Here is a 26,366-nt window from a genome sequence, read left to right as displayed (position 1 = left end):
GAAATCATAACATGTACTCCTGGAATGATTTTATATGTAGCCTACTAAGGATTTTTGAATGTTTTTACAAATGTTTTGCATTCTCCAAAGCATGTATTTGATTAAAAAAAAAGTAAATATTCCAGTTAAAAATTTATATTTTAATATATTTTCAAATTATTATTATATTATTTATTCCTTTGATGGAAAGCTGAGTTTTGTGCATCATTACTCCAGTCTTCAGTGTCACAAGATCCTTCAGAAATCATTCTAATATGCTGATTTGGTGCACAAGAAACCTTCTTATCAATGTTAAAAACAGTTGTGCTGCTAACAGTCATAATTTTCTTTCAGACTTCTTTAATCAATAGAAAGTTAAGTGATATTTAGTTGAAATAATAAAAATCTTCTAAATTTATAATTATTTTTATCGTTAATTTATAACTTAACATTATACATGTCTTTAGTTTGACTTTATCAATTTAATGTCTACTTGCTATAAAAATTAATAAAATAATTAAACTTTTCAACAGTAGTGTATAATTGTATAAAATGTTAATTCTATATTAAATGAATGCTATATTCTTCTAGTTTGTTGATGCTGTTAGATTCATTCTCTGCCACCCTGTGTTCATTCCCGCAGACTGGAGATGGTGTGAATGATGCACCTGCTCTGAAAAAGTCTGAAATTGGCATTGCTATGGGGTCCGGCACAGCCGTGGCTAAGACTGCCTCTGAGATGGTCCTTGCTGATGATAACTTTTCCACCATTGTGGCCGCTGTGGAAGAGGGTCGAGCCATTTACAACAACATGAAACAATTCATCCGCTACCTCATTTCCTCAAATGTCGGCGAGGTGGTCTGGTAAGGATCTTAACCTTTTGCTAACATTTCAGAAACGCGTTCTGTGATTTCATTGGCACGTCCACACTAAACTCTCGACTCTCATATAAAATTGGTCTTTAAATCCATTTTACTTGTAGACGTAATCTGATATATTTACACTATTGTTACAAATCATGAGGTGAGATTTTTATAAATGTTTTTGAAATTAGTTTCTTTTGTACCTCAAGGCTGCATTTAGTGTTCTTCTGTGTTAAACAGGGTTTTCAATGAGAAGATCCTGGTTGTTACATACCAGAGTGGTTATTATATAAAATGCACCAGGATGGCTCAATTTAGTCTCCATTCTAAAAGTCATACTATATAAATGACAACAGTGAAATTTATGCCTTGAGCAAACTCGTAACGCTGCCAAGGTCTTTTTGAGATATTTCCAGTTGTTATCTAATCACAAAATACGTGTTCTCTCTGGCAGTATTTTCTTGACGGCGGCTCTGGGTTTTCCCGAGGCTCTGATTCCAGTTCAGCTTCTGTGGGTGAATCTGGTGACAGACGGTCTGCCTGCGACCGCGCTGGGCTTCAACCCACCTGACCTGGACATCATGAGCAAACCCCCTCGCAATGCCAGAGAACCCCTCATCTCTGGATGGCTCTTCTTCAGATACCTGGCCATTGGCTGTGAGTGCACCACCTTTATTTATTAATTTATTTTTATTTAGCTTTCATTTTTTTTTATTTACCTTTTTACTTTAGTGTTTTTTTTGGTTAAAGAAAGTGAGAATGAACACATTGTTCTCCATGTCACCCTGTAGGTTATGTGGGTGCTGCTACTGTAGGAGCTGCTGCATGGTGGTTCATTGCTGCTGAAGACGGACCCAGAGTCACTGTCTATCATCTGGTTAGAAACTCCCCTTAGATTTTTTTTACGATCTCAAACAAATGCATTTTAATGTTTGCATTCACTTCTAAACTGTGTGTGTTTTTTTTTAAATCCCCACAGAGTCACTTCCTTCAGTGTGCACCAGACAACCCTGAGTTTGAGGGGCTGAACTGTGAAGTGTTTGAGTCTCCCTATCCTATGACCATGGCTCTGTCTGTACTAGTCACCATTGAGATGTGCAACGCCCTCAACAGGTCAGTATCAGTAATGCACTGCAAAATAGGAACTAAATTAAGTATAAATTAACGCCCCATTTATATCTGCTTTTAAGATCTATCCGATCACAAAGAGTGAAACAAAGCTGTATACACATGGAAGTAACTTTTGTAACAATGTGGTCAGATTTTGAATGGAGTTTTTTTTTTTTTTTTTTTTTTGTGACTGCATAAATTACTTATTTTTTTCCATAAACAATATTGATGAAACACTTTGTTCATTTATATAGCGCTTTTCAAATTATCAAATTATTTTAAAGCAGCTTTACAGAAAACACTTTTTTTAAATGTTATAATTAGTAAGTAATCTGTTATCAGATACATATGTATCAAAAAATTTAAGGATGAAGGATAATATTTGACAGTTTTGTAAAAAAAAAAAAAAAAAGTTTAATTTGATCACAATTGACAAACATTTGTTACAATAAAAGATTCAAATAAAACATGTTTTTTAGAGGACACACATTACTTTTAAAGCAATAGTCTGTGTTTGTCCCTGTCAAATAAACATTAAATAAATAAATAAATAAACTTAATTTGCACTTGTATTCAGCCATATCCACTTAAGAATATAATTTTTCTTTTCTTTTTTCTTTTTTTAGCTCTTTACAATAATGATTGTCAAAGCAGCTTTACAGTGTAAATTAAATTAAATGTATGCATTTAGCAGACGCTTTTATCCAAAGCGACTTTCAGTGCATTCAGGCTATCAATTTTTACATATCATGTGTTCCCTGGGAATCAATTTTCCTCTGGCAAGATGAAACCAGCATAGTATGGTTTAATTCCAGGCTGCGATGCAAGTCAGATTGGTTCTGGTGGTCTCGTCTTGTATAGGAGCTGAAATGGATTTTAATACAAGATGTGAATGGCATAAGTGTTGGATAATAAAAATATGCAAACGGTCTCTTAATTTCACAATGTAATCTTGTTGTAGTGTTTCTGAGAACCAGTCTCTGCTTCGCATGCCCCCCTGGGAGAACGTGTGGCTGCTAGGGGCCATCTGCCTCTCAATGTCCCTACACTTCCTTATCCTTTATGTGGAACCCCTGCCGGTAAGTTCAGTTAAATTCCAATTTTTTATCTTTTTACAGTTGTATTGAAAAATATATTCATATTGTTTTGCAATGAATCTTAGTTTAGTAACTTTTCCATTTATTCCTTACACTGCATTTTCTCTACAGATGATCTTCCAGATCACCCCACTGAATGTGACCCAGTGGCTTATGGTGTTGAAGTTTTCCCTGCCAGTCATCTTGCTGGACGAAGTGCTCAAGTTTGTGGCCAGACACTACCTGGACAAGCCCAAAGACCTGGACGGTCCCAAGAGCATGGCCTGCTCTCTCAGCACCTGCACAGAGGGCATTTCCTGGCCCTTCGTGGCTCTCTCACTCCCCTTGGTGCTGTGGATCTACAGCACTGACACTAACTTGGCCAAAATGTTCTGGTCTTGACTTAAATGAGCACAGATGTGTGAAGCTAGTGTGCACGCGTGTCTGTTTGTATGGCTGTGCGTTTAAAGTGTGCCTCCGCTACAGAAATTGTGTACGAGAAGGACCGGAATAACACAAAAATAACCATGATCTAGAAATATAACCTTTTTTTTTAACTGTCTGTTGGGGATTGAGGAGACCATACAGACCTGAAGTCTTCAAGTATTAGTGGCCATTAATAATCTTTTTGGACTTCCTGTTGGTTTCTTTTTGTTATTGCATTTTAATTAATCATGTGTGTCATGTCTCATTTCAAACTAGAATCAGTTATGAATCCAATTAGATTTTGCCCCAAATCATGTTCAAATGGCTAAATGGAAAAAGTGCTTATGTATAGACATTTAACACTATTTGATGCAATTGTTCAGTTGTTGTCATTTGTTCAATTTGCTAACAGAGAGCAGAGTGGGTAGGGTAGAAAAAAAAGAGAGAGAGAACAAGACAGAGCTGTTAACTAATGTTTACCTTTATGTCTTCGGTTTGAACATCACTCAGAGCCAATAGACAAGCATGGTGTTTCAAAGCAGCATGAGGAAGAGAGTGTGGGACTGAATGTTTGAATGCTTCACGGTCAAATCCTTAGATGAAAGCTGCATGTTCTGTATTTTGCATGCATTTTGTGTGGTTTTTCACTTATGATTTGTACCTGTGTGTCTTTTACTATGTGTAATAACTTCCATATGTATGGGTATACATTGTGGTTCCACTATTACCTGACACTTTTGATTAGTAAAGCCAGTTTTTCTGCTCTAGGCAGAGTACAGCTACCTCAGGACTGTCGGATTAGACTCTCTCTGGTTGCCCCCCCCCCCCCCCCACTTAGCAGATAAACAACTCCGATACCTTTGGCCCTAACAAATCTGTTTTAAGTTCTTTCTTTTTCACTGTATTTTTTTAATTGAATGAAGTTGCATTAATTTAGGTGTTTTTGGGGATGGGGGGGGGGGAGTGGATAAAAGCTGTAAATGTTTGGTGGGTTAAGGTCCGAGACAAAGGAGTAGAACATTTTACCAACAAAGGTTTAGGTGTTGCATTCAAAACATGAATTTTACACTGCAAAACCAAAATGTTTCATGCTATCTTTTTTTTTTCTACTTTAAGAAAATACACTCATGAACCATTTGAATTCAAATGCGTGTCTTCATTTTACAAGCTGGTCTGTTCCTGTAATGCAGCACGGCAAGTCTTAGGAGCAAATATACTTGAACAAATGGACTTAATGTAAAGAGATTTAGTCACGTAAATGATCACAAGATTGACAGCTGGGAGGGGCTTCCTGTTTGGTCCTCACCAGCCAGTCTGGTAGTGGCCTGTATATTTGTACACATGCAGCACAAACCCAAACTGTTAAAAGTAAAAAAAAAAAAAAAAATTATTTCGAGCTTTCTATCATTTAGTTGTCCATTGCATCATACTAATTTTTGCTTGCTAAAATGGATGCATGTGCTTGACTATGCTTGGTGTGGAACTGTTTTTTTTTTCTAACAATCATAAACATTCCCTTAAAGTTAGTCTTACTGACATTGTCGCTACACATTTCTCCACTCCTTTTTTTTTTTTACGACTATCCCAAAGCCTCAAGTTTTCTGACAATGGACCAACCCTGCTAACATGTAAATCTGCTAAAATCCCACTACGACTACTGTGGCTGTTTATAGCTGCATTAACACATGCCCATATTAGCTTGAATGCATTCCACTGTTCTATTCCAATGCAATATATGCTGTTTTTAAGAAATCTATAATATATTGTAAAGACTTCGTAAATTACGTGTGTGATTGTTTTCTTTGCCCAATCTTGTCTCCGAATGAAATGAATACACCATTAGTTTTTATTAGAATGGTCCGTACACTGTGTTCTGACTTGCTCAGGAACTGAACATGGATGTTGGCATAAATGACTCGAATGAAAACACTCTTGCCATTAGAAATATGTTGCAGTCTTTTCTTTTTCTAGTAAATGTTGACTTTTGTATAAACGATCACACAATTATTTTCCCCATTGTTATACTTGCTGATATGCTAAATATTTATTTAATAGTGCACTTTAGCGTTTGCATTTTATTCCAAAACATTCAAAAACACCTTTTTTGGGGGCAGTTTTTGTTTCTGCCTCTGCTTTTGTTGGGAAACCTCAGGCTTCTGTGTTGTGCATGTCTGTTTTGAGTGGCTTCATTTGACTGAATATCAGAACTTGCATGTTGAATGTGCAGTTCAGAGAAAATAGCCACCATTGCACTGCCAGATCACATGTAATAATGGACTCCATAATAAAAAAAAAACTACATTATAATGAATAAATGACCGAGAAATAAGAGTAATATGTGTGTAAGGAAGCAAGCAGTATCAGCATCATCTTCTACCCTTCATGACAATGTTTACATTGCCTAATGCTGACGCAAGGAGAGTTTGCTGCATTTTTTTTTTGTCAACTGTCATAGTTTTATATACATATATTATATAGTAAAATGCATGCTTTCAGTTGTAATTAGCCAAATAATTTGATCTATATTTATATAGCAACTTGCTGTGTACATTGCTACTTAATGGTATATGATTCAACACATCATTTTACAAATAAATTCTTTAGTTAATTTACCAATGCTGACGTTCATGCTTTGTGTCTCTGTATGTATATTTGTTAGGAAAAGCCATTTAATAAATGTAGATATACCTCCGATCAAGAAGTAGGATATTCTTTTACTATTCAGTCTATTACCTGAATCAGTGTTATTGAATGCGGCCAGTATGCGCTTCTTGTTCTTGGCTCTAAAATCAACATGGGAGCCATGAGTTAATTAATTAAATTGCCATTAAAACAATAAGAACATGTTTGTTGAAGGTATTTTATTTAAGCATAGAGATGTCTTAAACTGTCTTTACAGTTGTAATGTCTAATATTGAACACTTGAAGGCGACAGAGTCCAATTTTGGTGCTAAAACACGGTCCAATTACAATGACATCATCTTAATTCACAAATTAACACAGCTGCATCTTTTATGTAACCAGTGACCAAAATCTGTTAAATTGACAATAGCATAAATGAATGTACATTTGAGTTCATTGTCTTTACTTAGCAACACACAAAAGTGAAGAAACGGAAGGTTTTATTTTTGCAAATGGTTATTGCACATATTGTTAGATTATTTATTTGTTCTACAATATTGTGTGTTCTTTCTCTCACAGTAAAAAAGTCTGCATTAGCGTTTAAACGCGACTCAATGTCAACAAAAACAGACTGCATTTCCCCTAACACAAGTAACCACATTTTTTTTATATTTAAACTACGCCACGCTTACTACAAGTTCCCTGACCTATGCGGCGAAGCAGCCTGTCGCTTTAAATCGAACCCATGCTGGGTGAGCTGTCAATCATGTATCTTAATCCCACCCCTTCCTGCAGCAGCAGCAGCAGTAGCGTTTTAGTGCTTTTCATACAGAGGCATTACGTACAGCAGACTTGGCAAAATCTGCACAGTCTAATTATCAGCGACAAAATGGGATAATCGATAGCGTCTTTAGAGAATTTCGTCCACAGGAACTAAACGACCAATCGAGGAGAGTGATTTTTTTTTAGTTATTTTTTTTTCCAGACACAGACGTAAGCACAATGGGCTTTGGGGATAATGGTGATAAAAAAGATATCACATCATGAACGGAGGACAACTGGAATACCTCGCCACAAACACGACCGGACCGTATGATTTGTTTATGGTGAAAAGTTTAATTCGGAAAGCATTCTAAGGAGTATTTTTTTCATCCCGTGCGCTCTGGAGAACAGATGCTGTCATTGTGCTGGGGACCGAGATTTGTGCGCGTGATATTCTGCCAGTAGTCTCGTCGGAATGGTGCGCGAGATGAGAATGCGCGTGCCGTTATTGTTTCCGCGCGACATACTCAATAACGGTTGTTCAGTCGTTGTACAACTCAAGCCCAACGACGACAATTTTGGCAGAGAAAGACTGAGACTTCTAGTGACAATACCAGGGAAATCATGAACGAAGTGTTTTGTAAACGTTTGTATTAAGTATTATTGAAGAAATATCCTTTATTATGAACGGGCACTGCCGACTTTTCATATTTTCTAAATTTTCTTTTTCCTTGAGCTAAATTCCAATTAGTTGTATATACTTGGCTGTGTGTTTTTGACCAATCTGATATTTTCAGCCTGAGCAAACACAATGGTGGAGCCTGTGGGTTTCATCGAAGCCTGGAAAGCACAGTTTCCAGAGTCCGAGCCTCCGAAGATGGAGCTTCGGTCTGTTGGGGGAATTGAACAAGAACTGGAGAGGTGTAAAACGTCCATAAGACGCTTGGAAATGGAGGTGAACAAAGAGCGCTTCCGGATGATCTACCTTCAGACGCTTCTGGCCAAGGAGCGAAAGAGCTACGACCGGCAGAGATGGGGTTTCAGGAAGCCACCTCATATGACCGAAGGGGACCTGCAAGCTGCTGGGGCCGATTCTCAGCATCTCCATGTACAGGAGCATGGACAGCCAGAGCGCTGCAGGTATCAGCCTGTGGGGGAGACCAGAGTGAAACCACGACCACCCCCGGCCAGGAAGTCGGCTTCCCACGGTGATGGATTGGAACTACAGTCATCATTGGAGGCGCACCAAGCAGGGCCGGTCAGTGAGACCGAGAGGCTCTCCCCATCAGCACAGAGGGGTGGAGTTTCTCCTCGTAGGCCCCATCCACCCCCTGACAAGGAGTTGCCCTCGGATCCGTCACCCAAAGACAAGCCGGGCATGGGGCTCGGGGTGGCTGCCTTACGTTCAAACTTTGAGAGAATCAAACGGGCCAACTCACACTCAGCCACTGATGGAAAATCAGGCCAAGAGAAACCATTCTACACCAATGTTGAGTTCCAACATGACAGGGCCCTGGTAAAAGCCAACGACCGTGAGGTCTCGGACAAAATTAGCTCTCTTGGGAACCAAGCCATGCAGATGGAGCGCAAAAGGTCACTTCATTCACTTCCAGGCAACCTTGCCACGGTTGCAGGTGATCTACGCCCCAGGCCTGTCTATAGGGGGCGTTCTACCGAAAGCACCTGCGGATATGATGCAGAGTATGAAGATGGCGAACCCAGTCCACGATACAGCACTGCGAGACCGAATGGTGCCAAACCACCACCGCCACCTTGGCAGCCATCAGATTTCCAGCCATACACTAGTGTTTACGTCGGAGGGATGATGTCAGGAGAAAGTGGTGACGGTAGGGTCACTATGAGAGACCATGGAGGAAGTGACGACCATCTTCTCACCTGGCCCAGGAGGTCATACTCGCCTGGGAGTTTGGAGGATGTGGGAGGTGGAGGAGGCGGATACACGCCAGACTGCAGCTCCAATGAGAACCTGACATCCAGCGAGGAAGACTTCTCCTCGGGACAGTCCAGTCACGTGTCGCCTAGCCCTACGACAGCCTACCGCCGCCCACTCCGAGAGAAGAGTCGCTCACCTTCTCAGAACTCCCAGAATTCTCAGCATTCATTTGACAGCAGCAGTCCCCCTACACCGCAGACACAGAAACGACACCGGCAGCAACATGTCGTGGTGTCTGAGGCCACCATTGTGGGCGTAAGGAAAACAGGACAAATCTGGCCCCATGATGGAGACTCTATTGCCTCCAGTCGGACTTCCCATGACAACAGTTACCATGGAGATCTAGGTAAGACATGATTATGACTTCTACATGTTGTTTTATTTTGCACATCACAGGTGAAGTGGTTCCTAAAAAATATAGCAGAAAAAATGAGTGGTCTTTGGTAAGAAAAATTGGTTGCTACTGTAAGACTGTATATGGGACATGACATCACTGATGACATCATTGTCAAGCTGATACACCGGGGAGCAATGTGTAGCATGGCTGAATAAATTGCAAATCAAAGCTTTTGGCCAGACACATTTTTCTTACAGTGAAAATGAGTGGGCTTTTTATGTTTTTCTTCTACTCTGCATGCTTGATAACTTTTCTGTTTTATCTCCTCTTATATTTCGTTGTTCTTCCATTAAATCCATCCTCTGTAAGCTTCTGTGCTTTCCATCCCAAGCTATTGTCCACTTTTATTTCACGCTCTGTCTGTATTGGTCAGACACCGTGGCGGCTGCTTGCTTCGGTTGGTTAGTCCGTTCTGATGAGTCTCATATGAAGAGTAATTAACTGGACATGCAAATTTATGACCATGAGGTCAAGATTTTATTATTATTATTTTTTATTACAAAACCTGGAGTCTGTACCAACCCCATAGTAGTGCAGTTTGACATAAAAACGTAAAAAAAAATTGCTGGGAAACAGTGGCATGTGATACAAACCATTTAGTGTTTCATTTGTCATTTTTCCATCATCTATGTTTTGCATCATCTATGTTAGCAAGCTTGATAATGGATAACGTGGAGGACAAAGATTCAGCAGAAGTTTCAACAATGTAAAATACATTTCAGAAAACCAAATATTTGAAGGCATAAGAATGAATGTACATGATCGATAAACTAGCCTAAAACTTTCACTGGCTTCAGGCTAGTGGGCAGTTCTTATTGTTGTGTCCTGCAGAAGTAGGAACTCATACTATTGTCTAAAAGTACAGTATAATTCTGTAACCTAACAAGCAGGTGTCTGGAAGATTCAGCCAGAGAGACCGATATCCAAGAGCGTGACTCACCAGGCTGCTATTTCCACAGTCAGACTGTCTTTATAAGCATTCTAAACTTGGAGCTGCAGTATTTTACTTGTTTTATCCAGTATCTTTTAACTTGTTTCTCGCCAAGAAGCAGAATGACATCAGCTATCAGACTGACTACAGGGGAGGCTGGTGTCATGTGGCACTTTTGGCTCCCAAGGCTTTGAGCTGATGAGCTGAATTGCACTTTGGTGAGAAGCAGACAGACCCGGAGGGTGTTGGCACAGCCCGTCCATTCAAATGCCAGGAAGATTCTCTTTGTGCAAGAGTGAGATAACAGAGGGCAGACGAAGATAGATAGACACAAGCTGAGCACAGTCCAGTAAGCTCCACGTTCTTTTGTCCTCATACTGACTTGTAAACCAATGTGAATACGTCTGAAACCCACCTCGCTTATTTTTAATAGTTAATACAGCTTGATGTAACCAGGTGGCATTGTAGTAAAAGTCTGTAGATCTTTAACCTGATGAAAAGACAGATGATTTCCTACTTTAACAGTTCAAATAAATTTACATTTTAGCTTTAGATGATTTGCACTTTTGTTTTTCTTAAACAGTAAATCAAACCAGATGAATGAAATTAACAGATCGGCCATTCATCTAATGAAGAAAGCCCTCGCAGGCCATGCAGGTTACATTAGCGTAACAGTATGCAACTCATCTTGCCAAGAAAGAGATGCTTTCTCATAAGATCCTGCCTGCATTTTTAGTGTGTTTGACTTGCTGCTTAGAAACATTTTATTTTTGAAAGACACTAGGGCCTTTCGCACCGCTGGAACCTTTTCATAGCACCAGAACTAATTGTGGATTGTGGAACTACCCACTTTTGGGCATTTTCATTTTAGTACCGGACCACCTTTTTTGAGAACCAAATTTGCTCCAAATCCGGGGCAGGGTCTAACCAGCACAACTGGTACTATCCGTGACATAAGTAGACATTCAAAAACGCCCCCAACCACCATGATTTAAAACGCTGTGTAAACATACTGTAAACATTGTGTCAACTTATTTCACAAGTATGGTGAACAGCGATAACTAAACGGACGCTGAAGTGCAGGCACTTTAGCAAATGTAGCACTGCCAGTTGTCGTTGGAGATTCTTAGTCCTCCTTTACGTTCTTTCAGTCGCTTTACGTATACGTCAACATTCCATGTCCATTAATGTGAAACCCACAAGACACAAGAAAAATACAACTGCGATCACAGCGTCGTCCATCCTCCAGTTGTTAAAGGGGGGGTGGAATGCTATTTCATGCATACTGAGTTTTTTACACTGTTAAAGAGTTAGATTCCCATGCTAAACATGGACAAAGTTTCAAAAATTAAGTTGTACGTTTGAAGGAGTATTTCTGTTCCAAAAATACTACTTCCGGTTTGTCACAAGTTTCTGAAAGTTTTTTTCGAGTATGGCTCTGTGTGACGTTAGATGGAGCGGAATTTCCTTATATGGGTCCTGAGGGCACGTCTGCCGGAAGAGCGAGCGCTCCCGTATAGCAGAGCACTGAGAGCACAACAGACTTCACTGATCAGAGCGAGAGCGTCACGAAATGTCACAAAAGGAGTGTGTTTTTGGTTGCCAGGGCAAGACAACCCTGTACAGATTACCAAAAGAGAAACAGCATTAAGGGACCAGTGGATGGAGTTAATTTTAACAGAGCATCAATGGAGTTGTGCAAGTGATTGTGTTTGTTCCCCTGCATTTCGAAGATGCTTGTTTTACAAACAAGGTCCAGTTTGACGCCGGATTTGCACATTGTTTATTTCTTAAGGATAATGCAGTCCCAACGAAAAAGGGTCACGATCGTGTGTTGGAACCGCAGGCGGTGAGTAAAACTGCTTCAAATATCTCTGTGTTGTTAACTTAGCTATCGGCGCGTAAGCACATCAAGTAAACAACATGCGATGTTGTCATCAAAATGCACTTTCCACATGTACAGCTTAAAAAAAAAAAAAAAGACGACAAAGTGGAACTTTCATTTTCCAAAACCGCTAAGCAAATATATACAGTTTCAGTACATACCACATAGAGACGTTCTGCTGTAGTCGTTGCTGATGCTGCTCTTGTTAAATTTCAGCCTCTGGATCTGATTCTGGATCATAAATATACACTGAATCTGACTGTTAGCCATGGTTTGTTTTGGTTGGTTTTGTCCTCACGGTGTCACAGCTTCCAAACGCTCTCAACGCAAAAGCCTACTGGCGCGCGTGATTCTTTAGCTCCGCCCACACGTCACGCCTCCAGCCGGTCGTGTTTTTCCGGGAAAAATCGGTACAGACCATCTATCTCTTATGAATATAATAAAACTAAAGACTTTTTGGAATTATGAAGGATGCAGTACTACTCTATAGGTACTCAAGATTAACAGGATATTGAGTGAAAACGAGCATTTCACCCCCCCTTTAACGTTGTTGAACACCGCGCACAAATTACGTCGCTGTCGACCTGCTTACACCACTACCTATTACACACTGACGGTGCGAATGCAACCCTTTAAATGGTACTGGGAAATAGTTTGTGCAAAATCGTTCGAGTACTTTAGTACTGTACATTTAGTTCTGGAACTAAATTGTGCGAAAGGCCCTACTGTCAAGGAAAGGGATGAAATTCCAGCTCCAAACATTGATTAAAAGGGCGGGAAAAATAATTGGACGAGTCAAATTCAAAATCAAAAATCCACCCAATGGCCCAAAACCTTAGTGCTGTAAGAAAAGAGGGAGGCAGGAGGATGTAGTGTGCTGAACTGCATGCTGTCTCTCGCCTCTGTGGAGATGTGGGGGCTGCTGAGACACTGATAGGAAAGGCTATAATTGCATAATGGTGTGAACAGTTCCAATCATGCATGTGTGCATGCATTTATTAAATCTTCAATCTTTTACAATGAAAGAACCTCACTGAAGTAGATTGTTCTCTCAGACACTAGCATGCCCTTCACCTCTTTACCACCTTTCCTAAATGCCAGACAAACCCTGTCATTCTTTAAAATTGGCAATTTGGAATTATTTTAATAAAAGCATTATTTCAGCACACAGAATCAGGCCCGTCTGCTGAGGTTTCTGCATCTCTTGTTTCCTCGTTCTCCTCAGGGGACTGTTCTTACAGGCAATGTCCCCCTTGTAAACAAGAATTGTAATTGTTTCCCGATGGTCCTCTGGTGATTTGAAGTGGCCATTCAAGAAGAAATGTCTTTCTGTGGTTTACAGATCAGAAGCAGTGTCCTTTGGGGTGAAGAGTGAGTGAGTCACAGAGAAAACAAGAGGCAGGGGATGACAGAAAACAGAAAGTTCTCTGACAAATACCCAGGAAAACATCAGTCATTAATTAAAAAGACCAGGCATTTGCTGTGCTTTGTGGTCAATATGTTTGCATAAGTCAAAAATGACGTTTACAATGACGCTGGCGTTTGAGGTAGTTGGAAAAGGATTGATGGTTGTGTGGAAATTCTTGTAGTGCACAGGGGAAAAATTGTTGAAAATTGTTTTTTTCCACTGCATGAATATGAGTACTCAGCCTTTCAAATGGTGTTATGTGGGAGGATATGCTAATAAAAATTAAATTAAAATGTATTGTGAGTAGATAAACTGATAAACTAGGCCTAGTCAGGTTAGACTAGACATCATATAAATAATGTGATGCTAAGGATTGAATTTGCTGCATTCATGGGCTGTATGGTTTTGATTTACTAAAAGGAGCCTGTTCTGCCCTTCTGCTTCCCCTTAGAAAATATTTTCCCATATTATGTCAGATTTGTCATGAGGTTCCATGAAAAGTGTTACCCTTGTCACATATTCGTGTCTTTACAAGGGTGAGATCAAGAAAGAAGGTGTGGACTGGAATGAAGAGGTGTGCATTCAGCTGAATGCTTGCATTGTACAGCAGCACCACGGTGAGGTCAGACCGTCCAGATGCTTATTTTTAGACAGACTCTCCAGATCTACAGAAGTGTGCTTTCTGGTGTCAAGTGAAGACCAAGAACAGAATGCACACTGGGTATGTGGAAACGATGACTCTGGTTGTCCCTCTGAAAAAAGTTTGTTGTTTTGTGTTTAGGGACACCCAGAATATTTGGCTAATCCATGTGTCTCCGCTGGTTTATTTTGTAATCTTTGCCAGATTTTGTGAATACACAGTATTACAGAAAACATTTCCACTCTAAAGATAGCTATTTGTTGTGTTTTATAAATAGAAACTGAAATGCAAGACTAGCAGAAAAAAATAAAGTATTAGTGGGGGATATATGTGGGAAAATAACACCAATATGTGTTGTGAGAATATCATATGGACATGTGCAGGAAAACTCTGATTAACACCAATGCAACAAGGCTCTGCCACCCAGTGTGTTTGGAAAGAGAGAGTGAGAGCTTGTTGTCTGAGGACTTTCTGCCAAATAACAGTAAGGCACATTTTTCACAGCTCTTTTCTGGCTTCCTTCAGTCCTGGAGAGGAATAAAAGGAGAAGAAGAAGAGACACACTTTAATCAGCCCATGATTGGAGTTGTTAACAACAGTTTAAATGACCGCTAAACTGTTTAAACTGTTAAACTGTCATTTCTGTTAGTTAGTTCCTTTTTATGGTACTTAAGCTACAGTGTAATCTATGCAAGTACAAATTAATTATTTTTTAGTGAAAACATACATTGTGTTCAGTTTATCTTAAATCAAATGACTTCTGTTTGTAGCATTTTATTATAATGAATATTTTAAAAGACAACAAGGTACCAGTTTCAACAATACCGTGTGTAATTTCCAGTTTGCATAGAGAATTATTTTGTATCTAAGTAAAATGGACATTTAATTTTACATCCAGGAGTTTGAATTAAGTTAAAGCTAGAAATGAATACATTACATGACTTTTGTAAAGATTTCTGCCCCAATTTGCTTTTTGAATCTGGGCGAGTCGACACTACTTGTCGAAAGTAAGAGCCAGTCTGCAGATTTTGGGCTGTCGCACATACTTTTTAAACTTTGTAACCATCTACAGTGTATGGCAAGTCTATGATGCCTGGTCTGTTTTAGGTTCATATAGTGTATTCCAGACTTTAGTTGAAGTTAGATAAGCTGCTTAAATGTTATCTTATGACTGATAAGTGTCTGATCTAAGACTTTACACTTTAGGTGGCAGTTGGATTTGCTGACTGTAAAGCTCTCAGAATTTTTGCATAATTTGGAGTTGTGATGCTTCACTTGTAGTTTCATTAAGCATATTATGAGCATAAATTTAATATGGCATTATGCCCACTCAAGCTGTTGATGTATGGCTGGAGTTGTAGCTGTAGATCAGGGCATAACAGAAGATGAATGCGAGGTGTACGGCAGTTGGCCAAGTTGATGCACTAGGCCAGGCACAGATGGCCAAACCCCTACAGAGTGTTTCCTGGTACAGGGCATTGCTCTGGCTGTCATGAGCTTTGTACAGGCCGGAGAATGCAGAGTTGACCGTGACCCCACCCACTGTGGAAGAGCTACACAACATCACCCTATAACCCTGCCGCACTCCACCCAGACCACGGCTTCGTCACCCTTTCCAGAGCATGCACAAGCTTGTGTGTGGGGATTGAGCGCGTGTCGGTGGGGCCACATGTGCCAAGCGCTCGAACACAGGAGTTTTTATCGCCGCACAGATGCAGCCATTCCGGTGGACAGCACATGGAGAAAAAAAAATCTGGCAAAAACTGGCATTACAGAGGCCCACCCTGCACAGATTTGCTGCTTATGTAAAATATGGCTGTTCTGTTTGCTGGCTTTTTCTGACAGCAGGACTATTGTAGTGATTACAGTTGACATTAAAGATGTATGAGTCAGACAAGAGAGGACTATTCAGATTTGCATAGGAGGTGACTTCTGTCACACTTCTGATTAAAACACAAATTCATGTTGTCATACAAATACGGCACATAATCTCAAATCCTGTTGAAGTCACAAGAGAGTTTTTTTTTCATAATGTTGAATCCCTCATCGCTTTCAAAGGACTCCAATTGGACCTCACAAAAACAAGCAATGGTTCTTTCAAATTTGTGGAATTGGGCTTGTTTGCACAGTTTGTCAGTACTTTTTGTTTTTGGCCTTCCTGAAGTTGCATTGTGTGGCATGACATAAATCAACCTTGATCACCCCTGTGCTGATAAAACTAAGACATTCCAGATTGTTCTTTCTTGTGGTTTAATGAAGCATTTGTTTATTTCAGCCAGAACTGCTCCCTCATGCAGTCTGGACAGCTGCTTTGAATCTAGACTTCTTGCAGCCAATTATTACACTTGAACCTTTGTAATGTGCCTCTGGGTTTTCGACCAAACAAGGGGAAAACCCAGAAAAGATCAAAGTGTTGGACCCAAAGGACACTGGGGGTCCCCTCATAACTGAATTATTTTAAAGAGCAGAGGGGGAACCCACAAAAAAATGCTCTTACAAAGCAATCCATGCAAAAATAAGACAGGTTTTCTGTATTGTACACATTTCATTTGTACGAAGGTTTTTTTTTTTGTACTATTATAGGTTTATTTTGAAATAGTTTTGTTTTTAGAGTAATATATATATAAATTTATATTTTCACATTTTTAATTACATTTTTAGTAAGCTTTTATGTTCTTGTCATTTTCAGTTAGTAATTTTAGTACTTATTTCAGTATGCTTCATTTAGTTCAGTTAGTCATTTCAAAATGCATGTTTAGTTTGTTTTTCTTGTAATATTTATAGTTTTTATTTCAGTTTTATTCCAATGAACAAATTGTAATTGAAGTTATAGTAAACAATAAAAACACTGATTCATGCATGTGCTCTGCCACGCTTAATTTGAACTCTTTGTTTAAGAGGCACTACTGGACAATGTTCTATTAGCCTGTCTGACTGTAATAGGATCTGTCACCCTCGCCAGCCACATGCACCCTCCTTCCATGCTCAGGATCGAGATTTTCTATTTTCTTTAGGGTTCACAATACTATCTTCCATTCCCCAGCTGTCAAACTCAACTGTCAGACTATTTGAGAGACAAAAAAAGAAACTAATGACAGTGTGGTCTACTCTAGGCAAGAAATGGATTGTGTATCATGTCAAAACACTGGCCCATTGAGGCTTATGTCAAAAACAAGTCTGGTTCCCATCACCGCACAACTGTAAAGGATTAGGGTCAGGGATGTGACAAGGCGTGTTATGACTGTAGTACTATAATCGGGCTAAAAGTGGCTTTTGGAGGAAAGAGTTAATACTCATGTAATGTCAGAGTAAAGTGTGAGAGTTAGACTACGCATTTTTTTGCCAATGATTTATGCAAATGATCTTTGATATTTAGCTGGGTCTACATGACATTATGACTTTGAAGTCTCTGAATACTGCAGCCAGTGACAACTCCAATTCAGCTGTACCATGACTAAAATCTACTAAATATAGACAGTGATAGTGAAATCTTTTTCAGTTAATGTTGGAAGTAATTAGCTGTAGTTATCAGTATATTTGAATGGTGAATTGGCGTAAGTGGTAAACTGGAACGGGCCGTGTGTTCAGAGGAGAGAAAGGCTGAACTGGGTTTGGCAGGACACTAGGGAATGTATTTGTATCTGCTCTCATTCTCTCTGACTGCAATGATGAGAGAACACTGTACAGTGGTTGCAATAACAGGATTATTCTCTCTTACACAGCATGTCGTTTATAGTAATATACATATGTGCATTTAATTTTATAAAGACCAAAGGTAAATGCATGTGAGACAAAAAAATGAACAAATATGCATAGGTACTGGCCATTATCTGTTATTAATATCTAATATTAAAGCAGTCTGTATTGGATATATCGGCTAATATTGGATGTTTAATTGTGCAGGCTCATTTACGTCTATTTTTATTTTAACTTTGCCATTATATGACGCTCACTTAAAGTTAATATTTAAAACACTAACTATTTTAAAAAATAGTGTTCAATTTAATCTTTAAGATCTCAAAATGAATAGCTGCTTTCAATACTTTGGATTATAATGTTCTGGTGTTTTAATACCCTTTTTAAATGAGCATTAAAAACTGGATTTTATTTAGGTGTTTTATTATATATATATATATATATATATATATATATATATATATATATATATATAATTTTTTTTTTTTTTTTTTTCACACAAATAAAAATATATAGTTTAAATATTAGCCATATACTGCAGTGTGGGCAGAATGTTATTACAGTTATTGACCAGAAACTTAATATAGGTTTTATCAACAAAAATAATCTGATGGACACTATTTACTTTCTAAATTAACAGAATTAAATGTAATAATTATACTTTGTGTGTCCCTGGTAGGATTGATCATGTTGTATAGAAAAATGTTTTCATCACAATGCAATAACTTTCTCTACATGTGAAATTATATTTTGTTTCTGTAATGTTGATTAGGTTGTGACATCACTAAGTTTGCAGTTAGGTAAAAAGTTTTAATTAATTAAATATTGGTAATTAAATATTAATGAATTAATTACCTACTTTCCACTATCCAATCAAATACCAATATATAAAACCAAGTGACATAGTATATTATTTGTTCCTGTGGCTCAGTGGCAGAGCATTGTATTAGCAGAGCAAATAGGTCGTGGGTTCAATTCCCAGGAAACACACATACTGGAAAAAAAAAATGGATCGCCTGAATGCACTGTAAGTCACTTTGGATAAAAGTGTCTGCCAAATGCATAAATGTGAATTATTTCTGCAGATACTTTTTCACTTTATATTATGAAAATTAAATGTTACAAATGCTGTTTCATGTTGTTTCAACTGTACTTTAGTTGTTTCTACCCCATAGGCATTCTTGTCCCATTTTTTTTATTTCCTGCTTCTCTCTTTTCTCTTCATTTTCTTATCTCTTTTTCTTGTCTAATCCCCTCTGGCTCTTTGTAGTAGGATTTATATTAGTGAGGCTCATTAGGGAGAGTTTTCCGAATAAACTGCTGCAGGGTCGGAGGGGAATTTTGGTTATAATAATAACACATTATCAGATTAATGAGCGAGACCGATGTCTAGTGGCCAGCTGCACTGGTATCTAGCAGTGGCTGGCTGCTCATTCCTCTCTGCCTCCACCCTCCTTCTGAAGACAGGCGGGCCGGTTCTGATTTAAGGCTCAGAGGACAGGCGGAGCGCCATGGTGCAGCTGGCTACAACTCTGAGCTGCGACGTCTCCCTCTCCTCATCAGCCAGAATACAAATCAGCCAAGAACACAGCTGAGGAACACAAGCAGTTGACAGAAGTGAACCGAATATTCAGGGAAAAAAAGAGGCATTTGTGTACAGGATGTCTTAAACTCCGACTTGTATTGAGTTGGCGGAAGCTGTGGTTTATCCTCCATCTGTGTGTGTCTGTGCCTCTGCTCTTGTTCTCAAGGCGGTAGTGGATCAAGGTTTGGCCAGCTTCTGGTCTCTCCCCCTGCAGTCTCTAAGAGAAATGTGTTTTGGATCCAGTGCGGTTTAGATATCCAATAAAACTCAAGCTGAGTTTTGACCCTACTTCACTCTTTTTCTTTTCAAATTTTTTTTTTTTTCAGTTTTTCATCTTCTATTTTTTTATTTGTTTTTATGTATACATTATGTACATTGGATATAGAATTTTTCATGGTTATCGACCATAAAGTGTCAGTGAGTGTTCCCTTTAATTTTTTTTTCTTGCTGAGCAGAACTTTTCTCTATTCGGCTGACATAATGTGCTATTTATGATTTGACCCTGAATATAATTCAATGATGCACATATATATATATATAGTAACACAGACCAGTTCAATTCTCTATAATAACAGAAGGTTTTGTTGCCATTTTGTTTTATTACTGTTCTGTGCCGCTATTTCCATCACTTAATTAAGCCACTCTTCTTTAAAATGTCATTCCGTTGCCTCATCCGCAACCATTGCAGTATTCAACTTCATTATCAATCATTTTCTGTAAACCACATTCACTGGATTTAGCTCTATAGGGACATCCATGTTTTTTAACTGCATTAAGGCCATAACCAGACACTGCAGCTGTTACTCCGTTAAGTTCCATAGAAAATTGGTCACGAAATAAGCCTCACGACAGCACTGCCCACTCCACAGTGTCCTTCTGAACAAACACGCTCTGGCCCAAATGGCAAAGTTTATCTTCACTTTTGTTTTCCTTCATTCACACTCTGCTATCCTGCTTCATAGCGTCTTCTCCCGAGGGGCCAGGCATGTGCTGGTCACTGTTATTGACGCTGTGACTCTCTTCCTGCCCCACCAATTACTGCTGTGAGGGAGTTTTCATGTTTTTAAACTTTTTGATAGCAAGGACCCCCAAATATGATGCTCTTCTTCCAAAAATATAAAGGCAGCTTTATAATTTTATGTATAAAGGCTGATTGGTAAAGTGTGTGAAAAAGATTTAGCTTGATTTTATATTCCAAATTGTTGTTGAAGCCAAAGCAAATGAAGGTTAATAATTATTATATATTTTTATCAAATATATTAATATAAAGAACATATTTTAAATATATTTAAAAAAATATATTTCTTTATTATTTTTTAAAACAAAAAGTGTAGATATTGTATCACTTATTGTCTGTACACACATATTCAGGGCTCAACTTTAATGCTTTTTAGGTGACGGTAGCATAAATGTTTTTACACTGGAATCACAATAGCGGGAAACAGTGTATTACACACCCAGTGTGCACAACCATACCGCTTTTGCAATGTACCTTATTTCATCCCCTTTTTTTGAATGCAGACAGTTGTTCATTTAATGCATCATAAATGCTCTGTGATGTCTGGTTAAGTTTTTGTGTCCTCAGTTCAGCTTTAGTCAGTGTCATCAGTTTTGACTCTGCTTCCTTCTTCAATACAAAGTACCCGATACCCACACACCTCTGCTCAAATACTGTGCATTCTCCACTGGCTGCAGTTGTGTGGTCTAATAGGAAAGATCTCCCTTAGCGAGGCGTGAAATATTCTTGCTGATATGGGAAAAGAGAAGGAGTGAGTGAGCGAGGGAGGGAGGGTGAAATGGAGGAGGGGAACAGCGCTCAAGGTGACCTTGCGTGTAGACACAGAACAAGAGATGATGTTTGATGTCATCGTATCCTGGAAGCTCAACCCACTGAAAATGTCTCCCACAGCCATCTAGGAACCAACCAGCTTGCTAAACGCATCATTCTAATATGATGAACCGTAAGGACAACACAAAAACCTTCACCGAGTAAAGTAACGTGATTACACCGAGTGAATTGAATTATGCTCCGAGGTAAAATGGCTTCAGCTGAGAGTACAATAAACATAATCAAATACAATTTGATGTGGCTTAAATTCAGAAAACCTTGAAAAGCAGCCAGTACCGTCAAAATATAATCAGCTGATATTGGGTCGGGGGAAAGGGCTTGTTCCCTGGTGTTGTTGCGTATGGTTATTGTCTCTGACTTCAAACCATAAATAATCTCTCCAGGTCTTTTTGGGATCTTAGTCGAAAAGTATTAGTCTTGCTTGCTTCTTTTATTTCACCTGGCATTTTCCATTAAATGGCTAACAACTTGTTACTAAAAAGAAAACCAGTTGGATTTGTTCAAAGAAAGTGTATTGGGGTTGGAAAGACTTCTTTTTTTTTTTCTAGACGCCCCCCAGTTGAGACCTAGCGGCTGTGTGGTGTTCTCTCAGATAGCTTTGGCCCGGCTTTGAACCTTCACTTCTTCATCTGTGTTTCAGTTTCCTCCCTTTTGACACTCAGTAACATTTTCTCTTCAGGGCTGTTCCATCCTGCTGGTAGACTGTCAGTCAGACCACACAGCTTTTTACTGTGACCTTCTGTGTGTGTGTGTGTGTGTGTGTATGGGTGGGTGTATGGTTTCTGTATAGCAATGGTACCGGTATTCTCTTTGTAAATTCAAAGAATGGGAAAGGCTTTATCTTACCCACACTAAATAGAAATATTCCACTGAAATTGTGCATTGTTAATTGAGTCCTTTATGGCAGCATTTTTATTCAGCTTCTTTATTTCAGTAATGGAGCTATGATTAGTTAGCATATTGTACTCATGTAGCCATCACATGTTGAATCTAGCATAATTTCCTGATCCCATTCCACTCTTTTCTCCCATTCCCAATCACTTAAAGGCAAAAAGACCAAAAATAAACTAGAAAAAGAAATCTAGATGACTCATTTTATAGGTATATGGTTAAATTATGGGTTATAGCAGACAGTATAATGTTTTATGTGATATTTGTATTGTTCCCAAGCACAATGCCGAATGAGAGACTTATTTTACATTTGTTTCTCCATTCTACCCAAAAAACCAGCATCACAAATCTTCGGTTTTATATGTAAGCTTTGGCTCCAGATTGGAGCAATTACCAGGACGTGGCCCCCTATATCATACACACTACGACACACACTCCACCACTTACCGTGTGCCAATGTGGCCACCCAGAGCTATTTAAACTTCCTAATTATAAGGCAGATTACTGACCCAAGAGAGCTCTAATTATTGGTGCTAATTTTGGGTCATCAGACACCATTTTGACGTGATTGTGGTAACTGTGTTAAATGTTAGAATGTTGCATTGTGGCTCTACAGTAAAACCTAATCTGCTGCTTTGCTGTCTACAATACTACATCTGCCTTTTAAGGCAGCATACTAACTGAAATGGTATCTCATAAGTGATTGTGAAATGCTCAACGTGGGAAATAACTTATGGGAAAGACACAAGTACCTAGCAACATTATTACAATCTTTTTTTTTTTTTGGATTGAATTACTTTAATTTATACTTTTTGGTATTGAATGAAATATATCTATTCATAAACGTGGATGAATTGTTGGCCAGAGCATTCTGTGATTATGTTTTAAGAGTACATGCAATGCTGTTTTTTTTTTTGTTGTTGTCCAAAGTTCGAAAATGGAGTAATGGATACTGAAATACAGAAAACATTGTAATAATATTTCACAATATTGCAGTATTTGCTGCACTTTGGATCAAATAAATGCAGAGTTGGGGAGCATAAGAGATTGCTTTCAAAAAATAGTATCTCCAAACTTTTGAACGGTAGTATATTAGTTTTCATATTTACTTTGGCCTTTTTTAGAGTAAGTTCTTGATTAAAAAAATGTCCACTGCCCTGACATGAGGCTTCATGCCACTGTCAAACATTGTGTTCCTCTCCACCAGGACTTTAATGGGCAAAAACCGCTAACCAAATCATTGTGTTTGTGATAAATTGCCTTGATTAGTACATTACTGAATGTTTGTAGATATTGATCAGTACTGGATTTGTGTGCTTTTAACTGATCTTTTTTTTTTTCTGGGAGCCAAGTCATAATTTAGTCTGCGTTGCAGTTTGGTGAGGAATCATATCAGCCGTGCACTTCAGAAGTCTCACACAGACACATGTAACTTGAATCAGACACTGGATTAATATCACAAAGAAAACACATTCTCAGTTGGGACTAGATACCTTCCGACATGTTATGCTTTCCATGAGCTCAGCAAGTTTTAAATAGCCCTTCCAGTCTTTTTAAAGGGATAAGAGTTTAAGATGGCTTATGAAAATAACTCTCAAGGAACTTTTTAAGATATCTGAAGTCAAGGCTTATGCCCTTTTCTGTGTGTTTAACGCTGCAGTTATATTACAAGCTCAGATATCCAAGTACTGTAATTTGTGCTTGGAACATTTAACCACCATTATCATTTCAGGAATTATATTTATTTTCAAGGTTGGATTTAAAAGTTTCATTATTAAGTTAGTGCTAATGTCAAAATGCAGTCCTTGCTTTTTGTGTAGCTCATTTAATTTATATTGACATGCAGGTTTTTATATCCATAGCCAGACGCCTTAACTGTCGATAGCCCATTAACTGATTTTTTGATGCATGTAGACTTCTGTTCAAGCCTTTTGCTGCTGTATGAGCCGTAAATGACAAAATTTTGTACTCGGGATTTCAGAAGTTAAAGAGGGTGTGACAAATGTGACAACTGCACTTATCTATCAGACAGGATTTTCCCAGGTCATGCTTTTACAGTGCTGTGTTGATGCTAGATGGGAAGTTAATTGTTTAGGCCTGTTCACATTTTGGTCCATACCTGTGGCCATATAGTGTATGCTGTATGTGCACTAATTCTCAAACGTTTGGGGTCAGTAAGATTTTTCTTTTTTTAAAGATATTAATGTAACAGCAAGGACTCATTCAGTTGTTCAAATTTGACAGTAAAGATATTCTTAATGTTACAAAATATTTTTATTTAAAATAAATGCTCTGAAAATTGGTAATGAAAAGAAATACCACCACAGGAATAAATTACATTAATATATTAAACTAGAAAACACCAGTTAAAAATTGTAATAATATTTCACAATATTACTGTTTTACTGTTTTTTTTTTAATCAAATAAATGCATGTTTTTTCTTACCAACCCCAAAGTTTTGAAAGGCTGTTTGTGTGTGTGTGTGTGTTTGTGCATGGGTCAATAATGTCTAAAACATCATTGCTGTGAGCTATTAAGAGGGAAAGACAAAGATAGACGGGGATGCCGAGGACTGGAGATACAGAGACACACGCTCTGCAGGGGTCGACTGCTGGAGCCTTTCCTGTCTCTCTCTCTCTCTCTCTCTCTCTCTCTGTCTCTCCCAGGGATGGGAGAAGTAATAAGCTTCAGGAGTGGCACGGTGCCCTAAGGAAAGCAGGAGCTACATACAGCCTGTCAGAACACTCAGGATTTATGATGGTTATTAAATAATTCAATTATAAACCTGTTGGTGGTGTGAGTGCGTGAGTGTTTGTGTTGCACCTATAGTGTAGTGTGTGTTTATAGGTGTGCTTTATTGCACATGAGAAGGTGTGTGTAGTACGTGAAAATGAGAGTTTGTGTGTTAGTGTGTTGATGCCATTTGACAGCTCTCTTCTCACCTTGATAAACTGTTCTAGGAGTTGACCAATCACAGCAGCTGTACAACATACTCTCTCACATGGCCTTCTCACGACTTCATTCTGTCCCAAATTACCCCCCAAAAAAAATCTAAATTATTTTTTTATTCAGAAATGCTTTAAATTTTGAATGCATTTTTAAATACTTTAATAAATAGGTAAAAAAAAAATTGCCATGTTGTTAATCCATTTACATTTTTTGATGGAAATTAACCTAATAATTTACTTGTGTTCTTTGCATATATAACTGGGATAGGAAGCTTTTTACAAAATCTGATTCTTTCATCTCCGATTTAATGCTCTTAAAACACACATACACATTTCTCCTTGTCCTGTCGTCTCTAGATCGTCTCTCATTAGAAGGTGTTGAGACATAGAGGAGGAGACGCTGATGAGGAGACCAGGTTTAGCTGGGAACATGTTGATGGATTGTGTTGTTTTAAGAGGCGTGAAAGAGTTAGTGCTTTGGGTGGAGGGGAACAGAAGAGAGAGAATGAAAATAGGTCAACAGTGAGATATTGAAGCTTGAACTAAGAGTTTCTGTCATTTGAATCAATGCAACAAATGGTGACTTGCTGTCCCAAACTGCTTGTTTAGATAAACTCTGTGATCCCTGACACTCAGACCACCGCCCTCTTCATACCTGGTAGTTAAGGGGCAGGGCAAAATAAGGTTGTGAGTTGTCTTGTTTTAATGGGCAGCCTTGTGTCTGGAGTCTGGAAGCCTCTGCAGACAGCCGGAGCCCAGGGGGACGAAGATGGGAGGGCATTGGTGGGAATGTAAAGATGTAGACAAGGAAGACTGAACTTGTTTTGGGAGAGGAGGAGAAATGGAGTGTGAACACGTGTTGGGTTCCCACACTCTCTTCCTTCTCTTTTTTTTTAATGCTCATTTTTCGTTGGGTCAGTGATTAAAGATTGTGATATTCCTTCCTTCCACACACACACACACACACACTTACAATTAATTCTGGCATGACTGGGTACCCTGTGTTTCAGAAACCCACTATGGCCACACCACTCCGTCACATTTGATTGGTCAACTGAAGAGAGCATGAGGTCACATGAACACCCTAAATCCCTCTAGAACTTTTGTTAAGCTACATTAGCAAATCATTGCTTTTTAATGAGTTCCTTTTGACTTTTTTTTGTTTTGTCAACTTTTTGAGAGCAGATATTTAGAAAAGCCTCTGTGAGAGCGATATTTTAAACTTGCATACTCTGGCACATCCAGTTTATGACTGTATTGTACAAGAAAAGAAGACAACTGAAATGATTTGATTTAGCTATGCACTGAATAATTCCAAACTCTCAGGAGCCAGTGCAAAAAA

At 38.7% G+C, this 26,366-nt stretch overlaps 2 protein-coding genes across 2 annotated transcripts in view; both read left to right on the top strand.

Annotated features, from left to right (window-relative positions):
• Positions 1–6,067, top strand: part of LOC113064328 (sarcoplasmic/endoplasmic reticulum calcium ATPase 2) — a 32,471-nt gene extending 26,404 nt beyond the window's left edge. Inside the window, exons 15-20 of the mRNA XM_026235063.1 lie at positions 623–843; positions 1,298–1,500; positions 1,635–1,720; positions 1,823–1,956; positions 2,915–3,032; positions 3,162–6,067. Coding sequence (XP_026090848.1) covers positions 623–843; positions 1,298–1,500; positions 1,635–1,720; positions 1,823–1,956; positions 2,915–3,032; positions 3,162–3,431 — 1,032 coding nt within the window. The 3' untranslated portion in view covers positions 3,432–6,067. The remainder of the gene's footprint in view (positions 1–622; positions 844–1,297; positions 1,501–1,634; positions 1,721–1,822; positions 1,957–2,914; positions 3,033–3,161) is intronic.
• Positions 6,068–6,868: 801 nt separating this feature from the next.
• Positions 6,869–26,366, top strand: part of LOC113064327 (breakpoint cluster region protein-like) — a 60,056-nt gene continuing 40,558 nt past the window's right edge. Inside the window, exon 1 of the mRNA XM_026235061.1 lies at positions 6,869–9,139. Coding sequence (XP_026090846.1) covers positions 7,651–9,139 — 1,489 coding nt within the window. The 5' untranslated portion in view covers positions 6,869–7,650. The remainder of the gene's footprint in view (positions 9,140–26,366) is intronic.

This window comes from Carassius auratus, chromosome 46, assembly GCF_003368295.1.
Source record: "Carassius auratus strain Wakin chromosome 46, ASM336829v1, whole genome shotgun sequence".
Taxonomy (NCBI): Eukaryota; Metazoa; Chordata; class Actinopteri; order Cypriniformes; family Cyprinidae; genus Carassius; species Carassius auratus.
The sequence above is the reverse complement of the archived record's forward strand: the minus strand, read 5'-3'. Positions and strand labels throughout refer to the sequence as shown.